Source organism: Lepidochelys kempii, chromosome 25 (assembly GCF_965140285.1).
Source record: "Lepidochelys kempii isolate rLepKem1 chromosome 25, rLepKem1.hap1, whole genome shotgun sequence".
In the NCBI taxonomy this organism is placed as follows: domain Eukaryota; kingdom Metazoa; phylum Chordata; order Testudines; family Cheloniidae; genus Lepidochelys; species Lepidochelys kempii.
In genome coordinates this window covers 10,638,644-10,658,036 of record NC_136404.1, presented here as the reverse complement: position 1 = coordinate 10,658,036, position 19,393 = coordinate 10,638,644, and the positions used below count along the sequence as shown (strand labels likewise).

Genomic DNA, 19,393 nt, shown 5'->3' with positions numbered 1-19,393 from the left:
GCATCCCAACGCTCAGGGGCACCGGGCTGGCAGGGGGAGCGCGGAGGCACCTGTCGAAGTGTTGAAAGGCCCCTCGATCTCTCTCAAAACACAACCCGGCATCAAGAGTTTCCCTGTTGCCCCTAGAGTCCAACCACAGAACTGAGGTAGACTTGGAAACAGTTGCCTTCTTGACTCTCTCGGAGCCTGGGTCCCCTCTTAGTTCCCTTCACTCTCGGAACGCAGCAATGTCCCTTTAGGCCCTCGCCCTCTTGGCTTTTGGGCGCTGCCTTCCAGACATCAACCTTCCCAGGTTCCCTTTCCCCACTTCACACGCAGCCACATTCCTTGGCCGACAGCTCGTTGACGGTGTAGTAGCGGTTGTAAGTGTCCAGGAAGGAGACATCGTCGTCGTACGCGAGAGGCCTGCAGCAAGGCCGGGCTCTCACCTTCTCCTTTTTGATCTTCTTCTTGAGCCTCATGTTCTTCAGGGAGAGGTCATAGTTCCTGATGGCTGTCTCGCACGTACCAGTGCAGTAACGGAACAGGACGATCTCGTCTGACTCGTAGCCCAGGCCCAGCTCGCTGACGCTCACCTCCAGCTCCTTCAGGGCGCAGGGTTTGTGGCGGGCCCGGGCTCGCTTCATGCGGTTCCCAGGCTTGGGGAAGAGCGGCAGCTCATGCCCCCCGGAGTTCATGGACTGGCTGTACCTCTCGACCAGCGTGGAGATCAGCTGCCGGATTTCACCCTCCGTGTAGCTTTCAAACAAGGTACTGTCTGCAACAGAACAGGGACAGGGGTTAGCGAGCCAGGCAGCGGGGAACGGCAAGCACAAGCCCCGGGAGCTAGCCACCCAGATCTCAATGGAATCTGGCCACCTAACTCCTTTAGATTCCGTTGAAAATCCCAGCCCCAAATATTTCTACGGATTGTGGGTAAACTTTCAAAAAATGCTTAAGTGACTTAGAAACCTAAGTCCCATTTACTTACAATGGGACTTAAGCTCCTAAATCTCATAGGTCCCCCCCATCTTCATGTCCCCAGGCTGCACGCACAAGCAGGAAAGAGCCTATAAAAGGGACAGGAGAAAGTGATGGGTGTTAGGAAATCAAGGCTCCAATAATTTGCGAAGCCCCTCTGAAACGTTGACTACGTTCTACCCAAATCTAAGCTTCCATTCAAGTCAGCAAATTACCTGCCGAGCATTTCGGCTTGTGAAGCAATTGGCCTGCACAATGAAACAGGCGCGCTCCTGCCTGGTTAACCCGCCTTGTGGAAAACTGGCCCCAGACAAACTCCAGCACCATCAAAGGCTGACATTCACCCCTCTCCTCCACCCTGCTTGCTCCTTAGAGGTCAGATGGGCCCGCTTTATTTAGCAGAGCAGAGGCCTTATCTACACTAGGGCTGAAAAAAAATCACCAGTTCAAGTATTGTGGTTTAAGCACTAGTGCAAGTGGGGTTTGGGCCCTGCCTATTGTACAGTTTAACCCAGGGAAGCCAGAACCCCGACCTTCACGGCGATTGTTTTGATGGTCTAGTACGGTCCCCTGCACAACACAGGCCAGAGACCCTCCCACAACAAGCCCTGCACTGAGCCCCCCGCCTGTCATTGAACTGGGGCATATCCTTCAGAATGAGGCGCCCGCTTGAGAAAGGTGCTCCTGGGTCCAGTGTAGTCAGAGCCTGAGTGTGTTCTAAACCAGTTTACAACACCACGGTGCGTCTAGTCTGGTTGGACGGGAGGGGGGGGGATCCGCCCCTTTCGTGGGGCTGCAGGCGGACAGAGCGAACCCGTTTCATGGAGGAAAAGCAGCTGCAAAGCGACGACTTTCAGATGCCACCAGCCTGATGCCCTGCAACCGGCTAGTGCCCCAGTCCACTTCCTTCCTACTGAAGTCCTTCCTAAGGGCTGAACGAATTCATCCCAGGAGAGGCCACCGGCACCTTGGCCTCTCTAACACTTGTTGAGCAATTAACCGGAAGCTCGGTATTTATGGGGACCACGGCTTTTGTGGAGACTGAGCTTTCGGATGTGTACAACCTCTCCGAATGCCTGCAAACAACGGCATGCCCAGAGCGGCTTACGACACGTACAAGCCCCTGGGGAGGGAGTGGGTTTGGGGGGATGCACATTCTAATGACTGGTCTCAGTCAGCCAGTAGCAGAAGCCCTTTGGAAAAGGGCCCGGTGCCAGTCATCCCATTGGCCTGTGGGGGTGAAAGGGACGAAAAGCCAGCAGAGCTGTGCAAGAGGTTATGGAAGTCAGCTGCTCGGTGTCAGCTTTGGCCCCCACCACCTTCCCAGTCACTGGTGCGGGGGGAGCGGGTTCACTGGGGCCAAGATCCATACGTGGGGAAATGCTTTTCTTGGACCCGTCCCCACTAGCAGCCCCCCCCCGAGAATACAAGGCAGCACGAATTAAGGGCCCGTTCTCCCCACCCGAGGGTTGGTTGCAGAGGCAGGGTCCTCCAGCTCTGGGAGTCACCCTGCTAGGCAGCCAGAAGCCAGTGCATCAACGAATGCCCTGTATGCCGATTCGCCGCCCCAGGCAGTCAGCTCGAGCTCATTGATCCACTGGCTTGGGTGGGGCAGAACCCCGTTTCCATGGCCACGGGGTCCCTCTCTCACGGGGTGAGAGAGTTAAAAAAAAATACAAGAATGAGTCAGGACTGAAGCGTCTTATTGAAACAGGATGAAAAATGGTTCAACCTCAGAGTGAGAGGCTTTAACGACAGCTTTCCAATTCAGCCCAAGGAGTCAAGCTGGCTCCAGGTGGCACAGATGCTCTTGGCTTGGAGGATGTGGCCAGGGCCCAAGAGACAGGAATGCTCCAGGTGAGGCTGCCTTAGGCCTTGTCTACACTTGAAAGGATTGGCTGGTTGACCTATACCAGTAATGCACCCACCTCCCCGCCTCACCCCCTCAGCCAACTCCCAGTGCAGATGCAGCTTATACGTCCTAGCATTTCCAAAGCGACCTCACTTTGGGTTGTGTTTCCATGGCTTTCCTTAAGCTAAGCACCATGTGGTTGGGTAGGTGTTTGGGTAGGAGACCTCCAGATGCTTTGGCCAATGCAATTTCCCTTTGAGTTAATATTGGCCAGCATGGGGCTTGCTTTTATAGGACATGTGAACAGGGGCGGTGAAGCCCTCCCAAAAGTGAGGGGGTGGGGCCAGGGGCCGCTGTCTGCTCTGTGGACCTGCCCATGCCCCTCCTCTTCCCCCCCCGAGGCTCCACCCCTGGCCAAGCCAGAAGCCAAAGCGGGGCCAGGGAGCCTGGGTGGGCTCCTCCACCTGCCCGAGGTGGGGGGTGGGGCTGAGAGCAGCCCCCAGCCTATGTTCCCACCCCCTGGACTCCCGTCCAAGGCAGGTGGAGGGTTCCCCCAGCGGCCCAGGCTCCCCGGCCAGGCTCCAGCTGCCAGCCTGGCCAGGGCCTTGGGGGGAAGAGGCGGCCCATCCATTTTCAACAAGTGGGAGCACCGTGACCCTCTGGCCCCCCCTGTTCCGGTGCCCCTGCATGTGAAACTCCAGTCCTGACCACTCGTGGCAGTTTCTGTAAGAATCAGGGATGAGTTAACCCTGGCATCCAATTCCAGTTCAGGCAATTACATTCCGTTTAGCGAAATTCCCTCTGCAGTTTCACTTGAATACAACAGTTTGGATTGGGTCTTGATCTGCTAGGTGATGTAGCTGGGTGGGCTTAACCAGCTGTGGTGTCCTATCCCAGAAGCAGCTACGTTTCAAGGGTGGGTGACATAATCTCGGTGTCAGTTAATTAATGAATGCCTGCAATCTGTGATCGTCAGGTGAAAGACACATTAGAAATTCCAAGCATTCCCGTGGGGCCAGTTCCTGGTTTTATTCAGTCCTTACTCGCTTTGATTTGAGCAGGAGTAAAAACTTAGTAAGGCCGTCGGGGTTTGGCCCACTGTTGCTATTGGCAGTAAAATATTCTAATTCTTCTACAGATCAGAGAATGCCACAGTCCCATGTTATTTAAACATCAGAACTATTTGTTTCAGCTCCGGTTGACTTGAGTCCACGTGCAGTAGAATTGGTCGGGAAATGGTTTTCCTGGTCTGTAAAAAGTAGATTTCAAACCTTTTGGGGATGAAATGGAGACCTTCAGAACCGTTTTTGGAAAACCACAGCGCGCAAGACCCATTCCACAATACCCTGTGGTTAGGTGCTCACCTAGGATGTGAGAGACCCCCGTTCAAATCCCCACTCCGCCTGATTCGGAGTAAGGCCCTGCACCTGTCTCACGGCCCGCATGAATGCCCTAACCCCTGGGCTAGGGTCTGTTCTGGGACTGTGCACTGGTTGTCTATTTCAGTTACGTGCTAGACCTGAGGAAACCATCTAGATAAAGGAGCATTTTCCAAAGAAAAACCATTATCGAAAAATTCCTGACCAGCTCTCATCTACAGGTTACTTCTAGGATACGGAAAAGGAAATTTACTTTTTTGTGGACTAGTAACACTGGAGTGGGCATGCATGTTTACATGCACATGGGTGTTTTTACATTACATTGCACATACTGCTCCAAATCTGCCAACCTGAAACCCATGTTGCTAGAGAAGATTCTTTTCATGGGGCACCCTCTCCTCCCAACACCACACTGCACAGTTACACAGCTGTATGCCCTGCGAGGAAGGGACTCCAGGGATGGCTGGTGGGCCACAGGCAGTTCACAGTTTGAAGCTGCTGTGAACCCGAGGCCCCACACACTAGCATGGATACCTCTGAAGAGCCAGGGAGGTCCAGCTGCCCTGCAAGCTAGGACCTGTTTGAGATGCCACTGTAGTAGACGCCAGCATTCGAGCATGGATGAGCCCGATGCAGGGGAAGGATCCTCAGACAAGTGTGCAAATTCATTCCCCATTACCGCGATGGCGCCCCCAACTGAGCAGGACATGACTATCAACTTTTCATTAGTTTGCTTGCACTAGGAGAGGTCGTGGCACCAGGAAGAGAGGGCGGGCTGTTATCTGCTGTTCGTGCCCCTCCAGAGTTAGGCGAGGGGATGGGTGTGTGTGGAGTGGTTTGTTTACGTACCCGGGGATGCCCCTTGAATCCTGTTGAGAGATCGCAATGAAACTTTCATGGAAGTCCTCTGCAATCCTCTCCCAAAGGTCTCCAGGCATGGCAGCCTTATTTCTTCCTCTGTGGTAGGACACATTCCCACGCCACTCAGCAATTACTGCCAAGGGGCCTGCCAAAGCAAACGGGCTAGCAGCCTATGGACCCGGGCGGCTTTGGGACGTCAGCAACAGCTGTGGGAGGGGAAGGGACTTCTGAATCTTAACTTCCGCTTTCCATCATGACTCTACTGTCCATGGTACCTCTGCGCGTTTCATCTGTAGCTGATGCTGTTGCGGCCTTGAGGGGTTCTCCCTCCACACCTGAGTCAGAGAAGGAGAAAGAAGAGGACCCGGGTTGACCTGTTCAGCGAGATTCTTCAAGCCAATGTTGCAACAGACCAGGAACAGAGGGGTGGCAGATGAGTATAGCAGAGTGCATGTAGAAGGAAAGAACGGACAGGAGAAATGCGCAGGAGGCCCAGCAGGAAAAGGAGAGGGAGATGCACCAGGACATAATGGGTCTTCTCCAGCAGCAAACACAGAGGCTGCAGCTGCTTGTGGACTGACAGGTTCAAAAATCCCAGACTCACCTTGGAGAACTCCATGGTCACTGCTCCCGACACCCTGCGACATTCCACGTGGCATCAGGAACCACATCCCTACTTTACCCCTCTACACAGGGGGACGTGAAGGAAAACCACAGCTTCACCTACGCTGACCTGGGAGAGCCATGGTTGATGTATGTGTAGCTAAAATGGACATGAACGTTCCTTCCCTTTCCTTAAGCTGTGTTCCAAAAAAAGAAAGTTCCTCCTTGTAGCTTTCTGAACAGTCCTGTCTCCTTAGAGATGTAGGCATCATGCACCTTCCCTGACTAGTCAACTCTGATGTAGGTGAAGCATCCCGGGTGATCCACCAGCTCTTTCATAACCATAGGAAAACAGTCCTTTCTGATGATGTGGTCTGTGGCAAGGGGGTCTGGTGCCAAAATAGGGATTTGCATCCCGTCTAGTGATCCATTCGATAACCTCATTGCTGCAAATCCATCCCTTATGTCCTGCACATTGCTGACAGCCACAGTCCTGCGTAGCAGAAGATGGCCCTGCACATCTGCATGACAACCACCCCCGCAGTGGATTTTCCAACTCCAAAATGATTTCCCACTGACCGGTAGCAATCTGCCGGGGCAAGTTCCCACAGCACGATGGCCGCTCACGTCTCCACTGTCAGCCCCGCTCTCACATTTGTGTCCCTGGACTGAACGGCTGGGGCGAGTCGGTGCACAGATCCAGGAATGTGGCTTTGAGCATCCGAAAGTTCTGCAGCCGTGGCTCATCATCCTACACCTGCATTACGATGAGATCCCACAAGTCACTGTTTGTAGCTACTCTGTGAATGCCACCGAAAACCTCGACCTCGTTCTCGCTGTGTTCCACAGCAATCCGCCCTTCAGGAATCATCATGTTCCCCGCGACTCCTCTCATAGCTCTCAAATATTGGAGGCTCACCAATCCTGTGCTTGTCCTGGGGGCTTTCGCCTTTCCTGGGGTTTTTCACCTTCCTCTGCAGCACAGGGCATGGGTCACTTGCAGGTTTAAACTAGTGTCAATGGTGGATTCTCTGTAACTCAGGGTCTTTAAATCATGATTTGGGGACTTCAGTAACTCAGCCAGAGGTTAGGGGTCTGACATGGGAGGGGGTGGGTGCGTTTCTTTGGCCTGCAACATGCAGGAGGTCAGACTAGATGATCACGATGATCCCCTTCTAGCCTTAAAGTCTACACGTCTAACTCTCATGGCAATAGTCCAGAGGTGTTCAGAGCAGAGGTGACGGACAGCAACAAGTCCCACGCTGGTTTGTGGGATTTTCTGAATAGGCGTGAAAATTATGGGATCGAGATAGCATTATGGGGTGGAGAAAGTCGCATGATGGGACCTTGACGCTGCGGTCCCAGTCACCCCGCGCCACTTGTTTCTGCCCCACCATTGCACCATTGGTGGTGAGTTGCACCCTGGGATACCGCATGGTGCACTGCACTGGGCATCGACACAAGCACTGCTGGTGAGCACACACAGTGCTGACACAAGGAGCCAAATGTGTTTGTGCATAAGCGATATACTCACTTGAGTTGGCAAAAGTTTGTAGCGTAGACATGCCCTGAGGTAACTACGTAACCGAGACAGTTACAGGCTTAATCGGAGGCAATTAACTTGTTATGGTGGGGATTGTTGACCCTCGGGGGCAGGGATTAGGCTAATGAAGTCATCAGCTCAACACAGGAAGAGCGAGAATTGGCAGGAAGTAAGAGGGGAGCTCCGAGACTGGGCTGGGCGGGATGGGGAACGCTGGGTGGAAGGTTCCTCCTGTACTATGTCCTGAAATGCTGGGAATCCAGAGATTACAGATACATGTGGGGAAAAGTAACAGACTGTGTGTATATTGTGAATAAGAGACCGCACAAACGGGCCAGGCCCACGGCACACCGGGTAGCTGAGGGAGCAGCCCATGACAGAGGCCTAAGCAAATCGCTGGGTGCTCTCGTTCACCCTGGCTAAGACGTAGCCAGGGTGGGCAGGGATGTTCTACTGAACGATGATCTTCCGCTGCTGAGCCACAAGGAAAAGGCTCCTTTAAAGGAATGTTGTCCCCTCACCCCCATCCCACCTTCCTGCTCCTTGGTTTGAAAAGATCAGGTCAATATCTCTTCCAAGCTAACTCCAATCCCGCTCCAGGATTCTGCTGGAACGCCTCCTGGTCTCCACACCCCTCACTTTGTCTTGTTTATTTTCCTACCAGACTTTCACAGCTTGCAGCAGCTCAGGCCGCCCCTCACTGCATGACACTTAAAGTGCATGCTTAAAAAAAAAAAAAAATCAAACATTGGGTGAATAAATAAAACGAACTCCCGTTGCATTCATGACTTCCAGATGCCTTGCACACAGCCACGTCGGAGACGCTGGGAGGAATCACGGCTTCCTCCGGCGAGAGGGGAACGGGCAAGCTTGTGCTGCAGTGAACGGGTCGGGCACAGCGTGCTCCCACTCGTGCAGGGGTCACAAGCAATCAAAGCATGGGAAAGAGGGCAGGAAGCAAAGAGATGTGGCACCAATCTATGGGGATCACAGCGCTTGGGTCTTGGGCAGCTGAACTGTCGCTATAAAGGGCCCGGTTCTGATCTAATCAGCCGGGTAAAGCAGGAATGACTCTGCTGGAATCAAAGGAGATGATTCCAATCTCACTCCAGTGTCACACCGGCGTAACTCAACATAGGTCAAAGGCGTGACCCCTGATTTGTACAGCTATAAGTGGGAGGAAAAATTGGCCCATAGGAGTTAAACTGATGTGAGTTCAGATCAGACCCAAAAGCTCTAACACCATTAAAGCCAGCTGTCACTCTGGATCAAACTATACACTATAACAAGCCTTGGCTATTCTGCCCTCAGTGTGAACTCTCAGGGCCTGACTCTCATCTTACTTCAATAAAATCACAACCTAATCCTCAGAGCAGACGGCATCTAACCCTTCCAGACACAGACCTCAATTCAGAGCTGGGGTGTAAGAAGCAAGAAGAAGGCATAAAGGACAGCAAAAAGTTGTATCTGTGACCCAAAGGTTATCGCCCCAGCAAACTTCATGACCCTGCTCCAAAGCATGGACACGCCGGAACTCTGCAAAGAAACAGCTGAAAAGTCTCTTTAATGTTACCAACACGATCTGACTTTCCCTTTGCCTCAAGCTTGGAAAGGGCTGAATCATTTTCAGTGAAACTGACCAAAGCAATTCATCCAGTTGCAGAGATCAAGAATGGAATATTTCAGCCACAACGGTTAAAGTCTGGCAAAGTTATAACCAGCGGAAACCAGGGGCTGTCTGATAATGGGATGTACGAGGCCACCCTTGACTCTCAGCATTGCCACTAACTTTCTATTTTTACTTTTGTTTCCTTTAGCACCTTTCAGCCAGGCTCTCAACCATTCGTGGACCCGCACAGACCCCCTGCGAGAGACACACGCAGAGAACACAGCAAGGCTTCCCCTCACGTCTGGGCCAAACTTAGTGTAGAAACCCACACCTGACTGTCCTCCTTCAAGGTTGGATATTAGGGAACACTATTTCACTAGGAGGGTGGTGAAGCACTGGAATGGGTTACCTAGGGAGGTGGTGGAATCTCTATCCTTACAGGTTTTTAAGGCCCAGCTTGACAAAGCCCTGGCTGGGATAATTTAGTTGGGGATTGGTCCTGCTTTGAGCAGGGGGTTGGACTAGATACCTCCTGAGGTCCCTTCCAACCCTAATCTTCTATGTTTCTAAATCCCTCCTTAAATTTCTCCTCGACTGTGATACTTACATAAAACTTTACAACGGCCAGGCTGCTGACGTGCTGAGACACTGCCCATCGTGACCAACCCTGTCTCATTGTTTCCTCGTGCTACCCCATCTGTCTGTATCCCTCTGTTGTCTCTTGTCTTAGACTGAGAATGCTCTGGGGCACAGAGGGTCTTTTTGTTCTGTGTCTGTGCAGCGCCTGGCACAATGCGGTTGTGGGGCATGATTAGGACCCCTCTAGGTGCTAGAATAATACAACAAATAATATTTTCATCGGCAGAGTCAGGAGCCGACCCAGATCTCCTGACTTGCAATCCCCTGCTCTCACCACCAGACCGTACTCCCTCTCAGTGAACCCACCTAGAATTCAATGAGGACCTAGCAACCTCAGCCTGAACAGAAAGTGGTAAACACCAGAGGTCAAAACCAGAATTTCATTGCTCCTCCGAAGGGCAGCAGCCATCTCACAAACACCATCCCGGGGCACTGGCTCACCACCTTCTGTGCAAGGTCCTACCAGCATGTCGGTGCTCCTGGAAAGACCATCTCTCTAAGTACCCACCAACTCTGACTATGCTTTAGGGAGCAGAGCACAGCTGGTTACAGCTGCAGGCCCACAGCCCCGGGTCTAAAGAGAGCGGGCTGGTTTTGATCATGTTTTTAATCGCATGCTGTCCATCGTATGCGGAATAAGAAAAACCACATGCTGTCACACCATGGATAAGGAGGCCGCGGGTAAAGCAGAAGAGGAACAAAACCCCTTGTCTGGAGGGGTCAGTCTTGGATGAGCAGAGAACACAATGATCCCTGCAGCTTAATTAGCTTGAGAACCTAGTCGTGGCCCAGCTCAGACACTCAGGGTCTGTCTACACTGCAATGGAAGCCCTGGGTTAGGAGAACTTGAGTTAACAGGCCCTGGGTTTGTTAACCTAGGACTTGAGCATCTACACCCATTTGTAACCCCAGGTTAGGAATTGTTGAACCCCGGGTCCCAGATTGGGGCACCAGCATCTACACTGCATTATGCAGATATGAATCCAACCAGTCGTATCCCCGACTTCCTAGCACCCTCCCAAAATGTGCCTGCTCGAGCCTGTTGTTCGTGATGCAGTGTGAGAAAACTTGACTGTCCAGATGACAAAGTAAGTCAGCTTGTGGGACAGGATACAGCAGAACCTCAGCGTTAGGAACACCAGAGTTACGAACTGACCAGTCAGCCGCCCAACTCATTTGGAACCAGAAGTGAACTGTCAGACAGCAGCAGAGACCCCAAAAAAAAGGAAATACAGTACAGTGCCGTGTTAAAGGGAAACGCCTAAAAAAGATAAAGGGAAAGCAGCATTTTTCTCCTGCCCAGTAAAGTTCCAAAGCTGAATTAAGTCACGGTTCAGCTGAAAACTTTTGAAAGAACCATCCTAACGTTTTGTTCCAAGTTACGAACCGCCTCCATTCCCGTGGCGTTCGTAACTCTGAGGTTCTACTCTCTCTTTGGAGGACTCAGAGCACGTCTACACTGCAAAGCAACGGGGCTTGAACCCTGGGTCTTGGCTTGACTCAGGCTCAGACCCTCCAGGGTATATCTACGCTGCAACAAAAACCCATGGCATAGCCGTAGCTCTCCGTTACCCCACCCTCTCCATGTATGCCAGGGCCTGGGGAAGGAACGCTCTCCCCCAGCAGTGCCAGCAGCGAGATGGCTCTGAGCAGATGGAGTCAAGGCAAAGCATGCTATAGCTTACATTGAGAGATCAGCGGGTCACGGCGCTCCAGGGCTCGCGGGGATCTCCGCTGACCTACAGGCAAGGCAGAAGAGGAGGCTGACCTTGACGGCGAGGAAGGGAAGGGGCTGTATTTCCGGCTTCTGTTGAGCATGTCTCTACAAACTAAAATGGACAACATGGAACTGAGGAGCATCGAGGCAATGGCTGCAAACTTCCATACCTTCATCTTAGACCAAGTCAGAACATTGAAACTCTGCAAAACAGGCAAAACAAATATCCTTATTACAAACCCTCTGCCCCCGACCCCCATCATCTCCCCGCGGACAGATCCCCAGTAATAATGGTCATGCCGTGGGCTGCTGAGAAACCTTCCCTGGGAATCTCAGAGCAATCACACGCATTCCTTCGATTGGACTCTCCCACTCCCTTGGGTCAGTATCATCCACATCCCTATTTTATAATGGGAAACTGAGGCACAGAGAGGGGACGTGACTCGCCCAGAGCCCGGCAGCGAGTCAGAACCCAGGCGTCCTGATTCGCAGCCCTATGCTCTCAACGGTGGACCTCACTTGTGCCATCACTTTCCCATCATGGTAACAGGCTGCTCCGTTTGTGGGACAGAGGACATTTACAGAGAATCAGCTCTGAGGAGCAGATTGTACCAGGTGCTAGCAAGGGCAGACAGGGGAAGTAGGGCACACGCATGCACGTATGTGCCCTGGGAATGGGTGGGGACCAGGACACAGGCGCTGCTCAGCTGCCCAGTGCGAGAAGGCTGTGCAGAGGTGGTGCAAGGTGTGCCAGGTGACCCCCTCCTCACCCCAACCAGCAGAACCGCCTGGATGCTGGAGGAACCTCAGCTGCACCTTTCAAAAGGCAGGAGATCTCCCTGGTGCTCCCCCAGAGGAATTCTGGATAAGGCGAGAAGGATTCTACCTGGGATTGCAGGTGATGGATCATTTCCTATTGCGGGCAATGCACAGTCTAGCCTGATCAGTTTAAATCCATTTAAAAAAAATAGAACCAGGGGCCAGCATGTTTCTCCTCCAGATAAATATCCATAATTCTGCACCCAGCCCAGCCAGAGCAGGAAGGATGTGAGTGCCGAGTAGGATTGCTAAATCTGAGCACTACCTCCGGAACAAGATGGGTCTAGAAGCTGCTGCCAACAACCACCCACGGAAGCAATTCGCACTTCGCTTCTTTTCCAAAGACCTTTTGCCTGATCCTTCCTTTGCACTGTGCCTTGGGAATTCACCTCCTCCAGTGCAAAGCAAATGCCATTCTGAGCTATTCACACCCACTTTGCCCTGGGTACCAGAGGTGACACAAGGTGTCCCTGGAGTCTAATGAGAAGAGAAAGTCTTCCGAGCCCGGCCCCTTTACAGCAGTGACTAGAGCTGGCCAGGAAATGATTTTCCCCTAGAAGGAGAGTTTTTGAGACATCAAAAAAATTTCCCAGCCCGAATTGGGAAGAAGAGTCAAAATCTCAAAAATTTTGGAGAACTGAAAATCCAAAAAAAAAAAAAAAAATTGGTTTAGGTCAATTAGAAGATTTTATTTATGTAATTTTGGAACATTTCATTTTGATAGTTTTGAAACATTTTGTTTTCAACCTTTTTTTCTTTTTTCAAACCTCTCGCTAGTCTAAATGTCTTCAAATTTCAGGATGAAAACCGGTTTCAACTCAAACAACCGGAACTTTGGATGTCACAAATGTGGACGTGGGACATTCTGACAACGTCAAAACACTTTTTCCCAATAATTCCTCAGGTCAGGAGATTTGGCAAAATCAACCCTGTTTCGCCAATGGTTTCGGTCTCAACAAATTGACATTTTTCAGCCAAAAACAGCTTGTTGAAAAATTCCAGACTTAGCCTTGGTCTACACAACAGAGAATGACTCTGGTATAGCTACGTCACCCAGGGGTGTGAATAATCCACCCCCCTCACCGACGTAGTTACACCGACCTAAGCGCCAGTATGGACAGCACGAGGTTGGCAGGAGAAGTTCTCCCATCAGCCTCTTGCAGAAGTGGATTAATTTTGCCAACGGGAGAGCTCTCTCCCGCCGGCATAGAGTGTCTTCATTGAAGTACAACAGTGGTGCACCTGCCTGGGTGCAGAGTTTTAAGTGTAGACCTGCCCTTACACCAGTTGCACTGGTCTTTATTGTTTGCCCGGCAAAAACAGCTCAGCTAAGGGAAAGTCAGCTGGAATCTGTTCTTCCTTGGGCCCGGTCAAGAGAATGGTTTACAAAGTTCCAAGCAGTCACACCTGTGGAAACTCCATGAGGACATTGGGGTTTCGCAGAGTCACGGTGGGCCTACGTTTCAAAGCAGGGGAAGCCCATGGGTAACAGACAGGCTAATTTGACACACCAACCCTTTGTTAGTGGTGTTGATGCGTGAGAAGGAAAGAACCTCAGGGTGTGTCTGCATTGCAATTAGAAACCTGCGACCGGCCGGCCCATGTCAGCTGACTCAAGCTCAAGCTAAGAGGCTGTTAAATTGTGATGTAGACACTCAGGCTTGGGCTGCAACCCACAGTAGGGACCCTTACAGAGGGGGTGCAAGCGGCGCACATCCTGATTAGAACCGGGAGACATTTTGGAGGCTACTTTTTGGGGTGAAAAACGCAGCAAAACCTTTCACGAATCGGTTAGAACAACAAACAAAAAATAATTCCAAAGAGTTTGAGACGGTTCAGCGTTCTCTCAACGAAGTGCTTTGATTTGCTGGTGTGAAATGACTTGGTTGCAAACTGTCCTTTAATCACACTGTGTATTTTTTTAAAAATGCAAAAGCGTTTCAAAGCGGTCACAATAAAACCATTCTGATTTTCTCAAAATGAAACATTTTGTTCGACCCAAGACTTTTTTTATGTAGGACTTTTTCAAGCTGCTGAAAAATTGCAAACGTTTTCGGTTTTTTGGCCTGATCCAAAATGAATTCCCCTCCCCCACCATTTTTTGGAACATCCAATGAACTGCAAAATCTATTATTCTCCCCACTCTCATTTTGATCTGGTAGCCACTTACCCGCTCTTTGCACTGGGGTAATTGACAAGGAACAGAGGAAAAGTCACAGGAGTCTTGGAGAGACGACACACAGCCCTACGATATCGTTTTTTATAGTCCTTTTCAGAGCCGTTCCACAATTGAATGCATTCATTTCAAAGGGAAAATGCGATGTTTCTAGATATCCTGGCCTGGGGAGGGACAGCTCAGTGGTTTGAGCATTGGCTAGCTAAACCTAGGGTTGTGAGTTCAATCCTCGAGGGGGCCATTTAGGAACCTGGGGCAAAAATTGGGGATTGGTCCTGCTTTGAGCAGGGGGTTGGACTAGATGACCTCCTAAGGTCCCTTCCAACCCTGAGATTCTATGATATGCCACATTCCGGTTGTCAAATGCCCTGCATCCTGTTCTCCAGCTAGTGGAGATTCTTGAGTTCGTTACCAACAATTCTTAATAACCAAGTCACAATTATGGGCCAAATCGTACAGTCCTCACATGGGCCTGATTTTCATTGACCCTAACTCCCCTTTACACCTGACAGCGAAAGGGGCCTTAATAGTGAGTGTAAATGTAACAGGTCCAAAGCCAGGCCTTCTTATATGGCTATGGGCCTTTGCATCAATGAGAATCAGATCCACTGAGTTTAATAGGAGTGTTTCCTACACAAAGTCTACACAAACCACAGGAAGTTGGCCCAATAATACCAATAAATTATATATTGGGCACCCTGTGCCAACCCACAAGGTCTCCGAGCACCTAGCATGCAGTAATAGGACTCATTAAAAACCACAGAGCAAATAAACTATCGAGAGAGGAGAAACGAACGCCGCTCCCCTGAGCTGGCCTCCTGCCCTCCGCCCACAGCCTGCCACACACGCGGACGCCACCCAGAGCCAATCCTCCCCCACAGCAATGGCAAGCTAGCGCCGAACCCAGACGTCTCTTCAGCCTGGCTCGGGAAGGAGGCAGACTCCAGGGTCCAGGCATATGCCGAGAGGGAGAGAGCAGCGGGGGTCATGGGCCCATGACCTCCACTGCCCTGCCTCCTGGGCAGTCAGCAGCTCTACCCCGTCTGATCAGAGCTGCCATTCCGGGGCACAGAACAGGGCTGGGAAGGGGCGTACTACGCCTTTAAAGGACAGCCTGGCGCTCACAGCAAGAACTGCCTGGATTGAATCAAGGAGGCTCCCTCCTCTGCCCTCGGACTGACCTGTTTATACAGGGAGAGGGAGCCGAGCTGGAGAGAAGGACGAGAAGCCATCCAGGTTGCCCCCAGTGGCACTCTCTCCCCACCTGGCTGTTCTGGCTGCGAGCTCCTGGCAGGCCTCCGTGGGGCAGCACGCCAGCTCACGGGCGCAGGCCAGGCCGACAGCACTGAGCGTCCTGAAAAGCGACTGGAAAGGCGGCTCTGCATCGACCGTCTCCCAGCGACCCCAGAGCCCAGCAGGGCTCAGCTGACAAGCACAGAGCAGTTTGGCTGACATGCCACGTGAAGTCTTAGGGCACGTCTACACTATCAAATTAAGTCAACCTATGTTAGGTCATGTCCACACTAACCTCCGCCTGTTGGGGCCATGTGTGCTCACCAGGAGCACTTCCGCTGACTTAAGAGGGGCAGTGTGGGGGGCTGAGAGCCAGCTGGGAGCCTGGCTGCCACCCAGACACTCAGCTCAGCATGGCGCTCCCTGCCAGGAACCTGACTGCCCCCCGGGGCTCCCGGCAGGGACCGGGGAACGGAGAGCCCGGGAGGTGGCTGGGCTCACGGCTGGAGTCCCCTACCCACCCTGGGGTGACCACCCCAGCTGTGAGCCGAGCTCAGGGTTCACGGCAGGGATCCGACCAACTTCATGGCTCCGGCAGGGCCACGTGACCTCGTCACAACTTACAACTTAAAGCGGCGCAGAAAACACCCGCAGCTCAGCGGGGCAGGACTAACCGGGATCAGAGGCACCAACTTCTTCTGGCCCCGGCGGGTGCTCAACCCGCCCTCTGCCCCTGGCCCCGCCCCGAGTCCACCCCTGCCCCGCCCCCATTCCAACTCCTTCCCCAAAGTCCCCCCCCCAACTCCGCCCCCTCCCTGCCCCTATTTGACTCCTTCTCCAAATCCCAGCCCCGGCCCCACCTCTTCCCCACCTCCTCGTCTGAGTGCGCCACGTTCCCGCTCCTCCCCCTTCCCTCCCAGAGCTTGCTACAGCTCTTTGGTGGGGAGGGGCGGGGACGTGGCGCGCTGGGAGGAGATGGAGGCATGGCGGGGAGGGAGGGGCGCTTGGCTGCCAGTGGGTGCAGAGCACCCACTAATTTTCCCCCGTGGGTGCTCCAGCCCCGGAGCACCCACGGACTCGGCGCCTATGACCGGGATGGCAGGGAAACGGGTGTTCATGCTGGAGTCGTGAACCAGTTCCTCTGCGGAGGTGCTGCCCAGCGACAGCACTGAGGTGTGGATACGATGGGGACTGAAGCGATGTCGGCCAGCAGACAGCATCTGATTTCATGCTAGTGCCAGTTATCTGGGCCAAGGGCACACTCTGGAGGCTGCCAAGTCCACTCCAGATCCCCAGGAGTGAGGACCCAGCTCCCACTAGGATTACCACAGCCGCTGCCTTCTCCCAGGCCTCCCTGGTGTCCTGGACTGCATGCTTAGCCTAGAGAAGAGACGCGTAAGGGGCCACCTGATGACACTTGCCATGGATGGTCTAGGTTCACTTGGTCTGTACTTCTGTCCAGGGCACTGGACTAGTTGACCTCTCGAGGTCCCTTCCAGCCCTGAGGTTCTATGAGGCTACATGTCCCTCCGTATCTGCCTGGCATCTCTTCAGCTGCAGCCTCCAGAATCCCCCCATCTTCGCTGTCGCTCTAATCCCATCACCTCCCTCCCGCTTTCCAAGGCCTTCCCTGCTTCTGCCTCCCCCAAGCCCTCCCCGGGCACTGCACCTCGGTCACCCACCACGCTCTGGCTCAGACTCTGTGCTCTGCCAGTTCCACCCCAGTCCCCTTCACGCCCCTTCTGCAGCCAGCACCTCCAGGTCCTACTACTACTTATAGATTTGGGTCAGATTCAACAGACAGTTTATACAGCTGCAAGGCTGGTTTGATGTGGTGGCATATTTCACGCCCACTCTACAATCCGCTTGCATGGATGCAAATGAGTGCCCAATGGGTAGGGCAACTAAGAATTAGTCCTTAAGCAGAAGCAGCAGAACCGGGAGGGGGCGGGGTGGGCGAGACCGATCTAGATCTCTGACTCCCCCCAACATCTTACGGAGGTGAGAGCAGAATGGGACCCAGCGATGTCCTGAACATGTGCTGGGGGTGAGGAGCGACAAGAGTTGGACCCGGAGGAAGGCTGGAGCAGCCACTGCAGTGCACAATATCAGGCCAGCCACTGGGGAGTAGGACTCCTCTGACCAGCCTGGTACTGCTCTCCAGGTCCTAGCGCAGATGCCCAGCCCCGGAGAGGGGCAGGACCATGTGCACCAGCTGCTTGAGTGGAGTAGGGGACAGGACAGGGCACTGTCAGCTGGGCGGGGTCAGATGGGCATCAGCACGCAGGGCACCAGCCACCGAGGAACTGCCATGGGAACGGCAGGAGGAACTACCGGGAAACCCCTTCCCAGCCTGGAGCTGGCTCCGCTCTCCTCTGGTCTCTAGCTCCCCTTGCTCCTCCTCCTATCCCACTGACCCACGGCCTTATGTTCTGTGGATCCTGTACCATCAGGGGGATGGGACAGCTTCCGTCTGAGGAGAGATTAGAAAGTCTGGGACTGTTCAGCTCAGAAATGAGATGGAGGGGGATAGGATAGTGGTCTACAAAATCATAAGGAAGCGTTAGTTACTCCTTCACAGAACACAAGAACCAGGGGTCACCCAATGAAATTAACAGGCAGCAGGTTTAAAACAAACAGAAGGAAGTATTTCTTCACACAGCGCAGAGTCATCCTGTGGAGCTCGTTGCCAGGGGATGTTGTGGAGGCCAAAAGTATGACTTGGTTCAAAAAAGAACTAGATACGTTCTGGGAGGAAAGGTCCATCCATGGCTATTAGCCAAAATAGTTAGGGCTGCAACCCCATGCTCTGGGTGTCCATAAACCTCTGACTGCCAGAAGCTGGGAGCGGATGACAGGGGATGGATCACTCGATAATTGTCCTGTTCTGTTCATTCCTTCTGAAGCACCTGGCACTGGCCACTGGCAACGGCAGAACACTGGGCTAGGTGGCCCAGTGGTCTGACTTAGCTTGGCCATTCTTATGTACCATTCAATTCCCTGTACAGGCAGGTTTTCATAAAGCCTGTGATTTCCTCCCTGTTCCTTTCAGCTCCTTGCAAACTCCAAACACGTCTCCATTTTAAACAAATTCTCCAATCTAGAGCCACAGCAACAGAAAAGGAACATTTGCCAAGTGGGAAAAAAGTGAGTTTAAGCGGGGAAAGAAATGTTTATTGTAAAATGGAACATGACAGATTCTTCTTTCATGTTACCACAGTAAATAATGAAAATGGAGCTAGGAAGCTGCTATTTGCCAATACCACTTTATATTACAGGATGTAAATAATGACATGTTAACTAAGACAGTAATTATATGCCCTGCAGGTTACAGGATAATTGTCTAACCCAGCCAGAGTCTAAATATTTTAAATGGACTTTAAACAAAGCCAAGTTAGAAAAAAGGATAGTTTAGCCATATAAGGAGGTGAGATTGTTAAAGACACCCAGGTTAGCTGTGTATGGACCTGATCCGGCCGGCAACAATGGTGAAATTCGCATCCGTGCACAGGGATAGCGCAAGGATTCTACAGGTCACATAGGATCCGCTTAAGTCCTATTTCGAGAGCTTAGTAAGTAAGTGGTGTATAAGGCTTGTGTGGGTTCTCTGCACAAAGTTTGTATCACAGCAGCAGCTGTAGTCCCCAGCTGAAATCTAGGCTCCACCGTGCTACACACTGCATATACACACTGTAAGAGACAGTTCCTGTCCCAAAGAGCCGACAATCTCACTAGACAAGGCAGAGCACAGGGTGGGAGAAAGGAAGGTTTATTCTCCCCATTTTACAGAGAGGCAAATTTCACCCAGCACGACCATCAAATCCACCCTGGTGAGCGGTCACACCTGATTTCGAGCGGCAAGCCCCTCGAGGGAGGGAGCAGAAATGCACCCTGTGACCTGCGAGTCCGGTCCAAACAGCTGGAACGAGGAACCCCTCATGTGATGAAATGCCCGAGGGCTCAGAAAGGTTCACAGGAAGGATTCAGCTAATAGCTTAGAAG

General features: G+C 52.4%; 1 protein-coding gene across 1 annotated transcript; it reads right to left on the bottom strand.

Annotated features, from left to right (window-relative positions):
* Nucleotides 1–267: 267 nt before the first annotated feature.
* NRTN (neurturin) lies at nt 268–11,360 on the bottom strand. The gene is made up of 2 exons (XM_073323729.1): nt 11,132–11,360; nt 268–757 (listed from the first exon to the last, which is right to left on the bottom strand). The coding sequence occupies exons 1-2, from the start codon at nt 11,337–11,339 to the stop codon at nt 309–311; spliced, it is 657 nt and encodes a 218-aa protein (XP_073179830.1). The 5' UTR covers nt 11,340–11,360; the 3' UTR covers nt 268–308.
* Between the last annotated feature and the right edge of the window lie 8,033 nt (nt 11,361–19,393).

What these genes read in the sequence shown, in the direction of transcription:
- NRTN (XM_073323729.1), bottom strand. Translation starts at nt 11,339, where the DNA reads ATGAAGGTATGGAAGTTTGCAGCCATTGCCTCGATGCTCCTCAGTTCC. An exon ending in TGACCCGCTGATCTCTCAAT is followed by an intron (nt 758 to 11,131) that starts GTAAGCTATAGC and finishes GTTCTGTTGCAG; the next exon opens with ACAGTACCTTGTTTGAAAGC.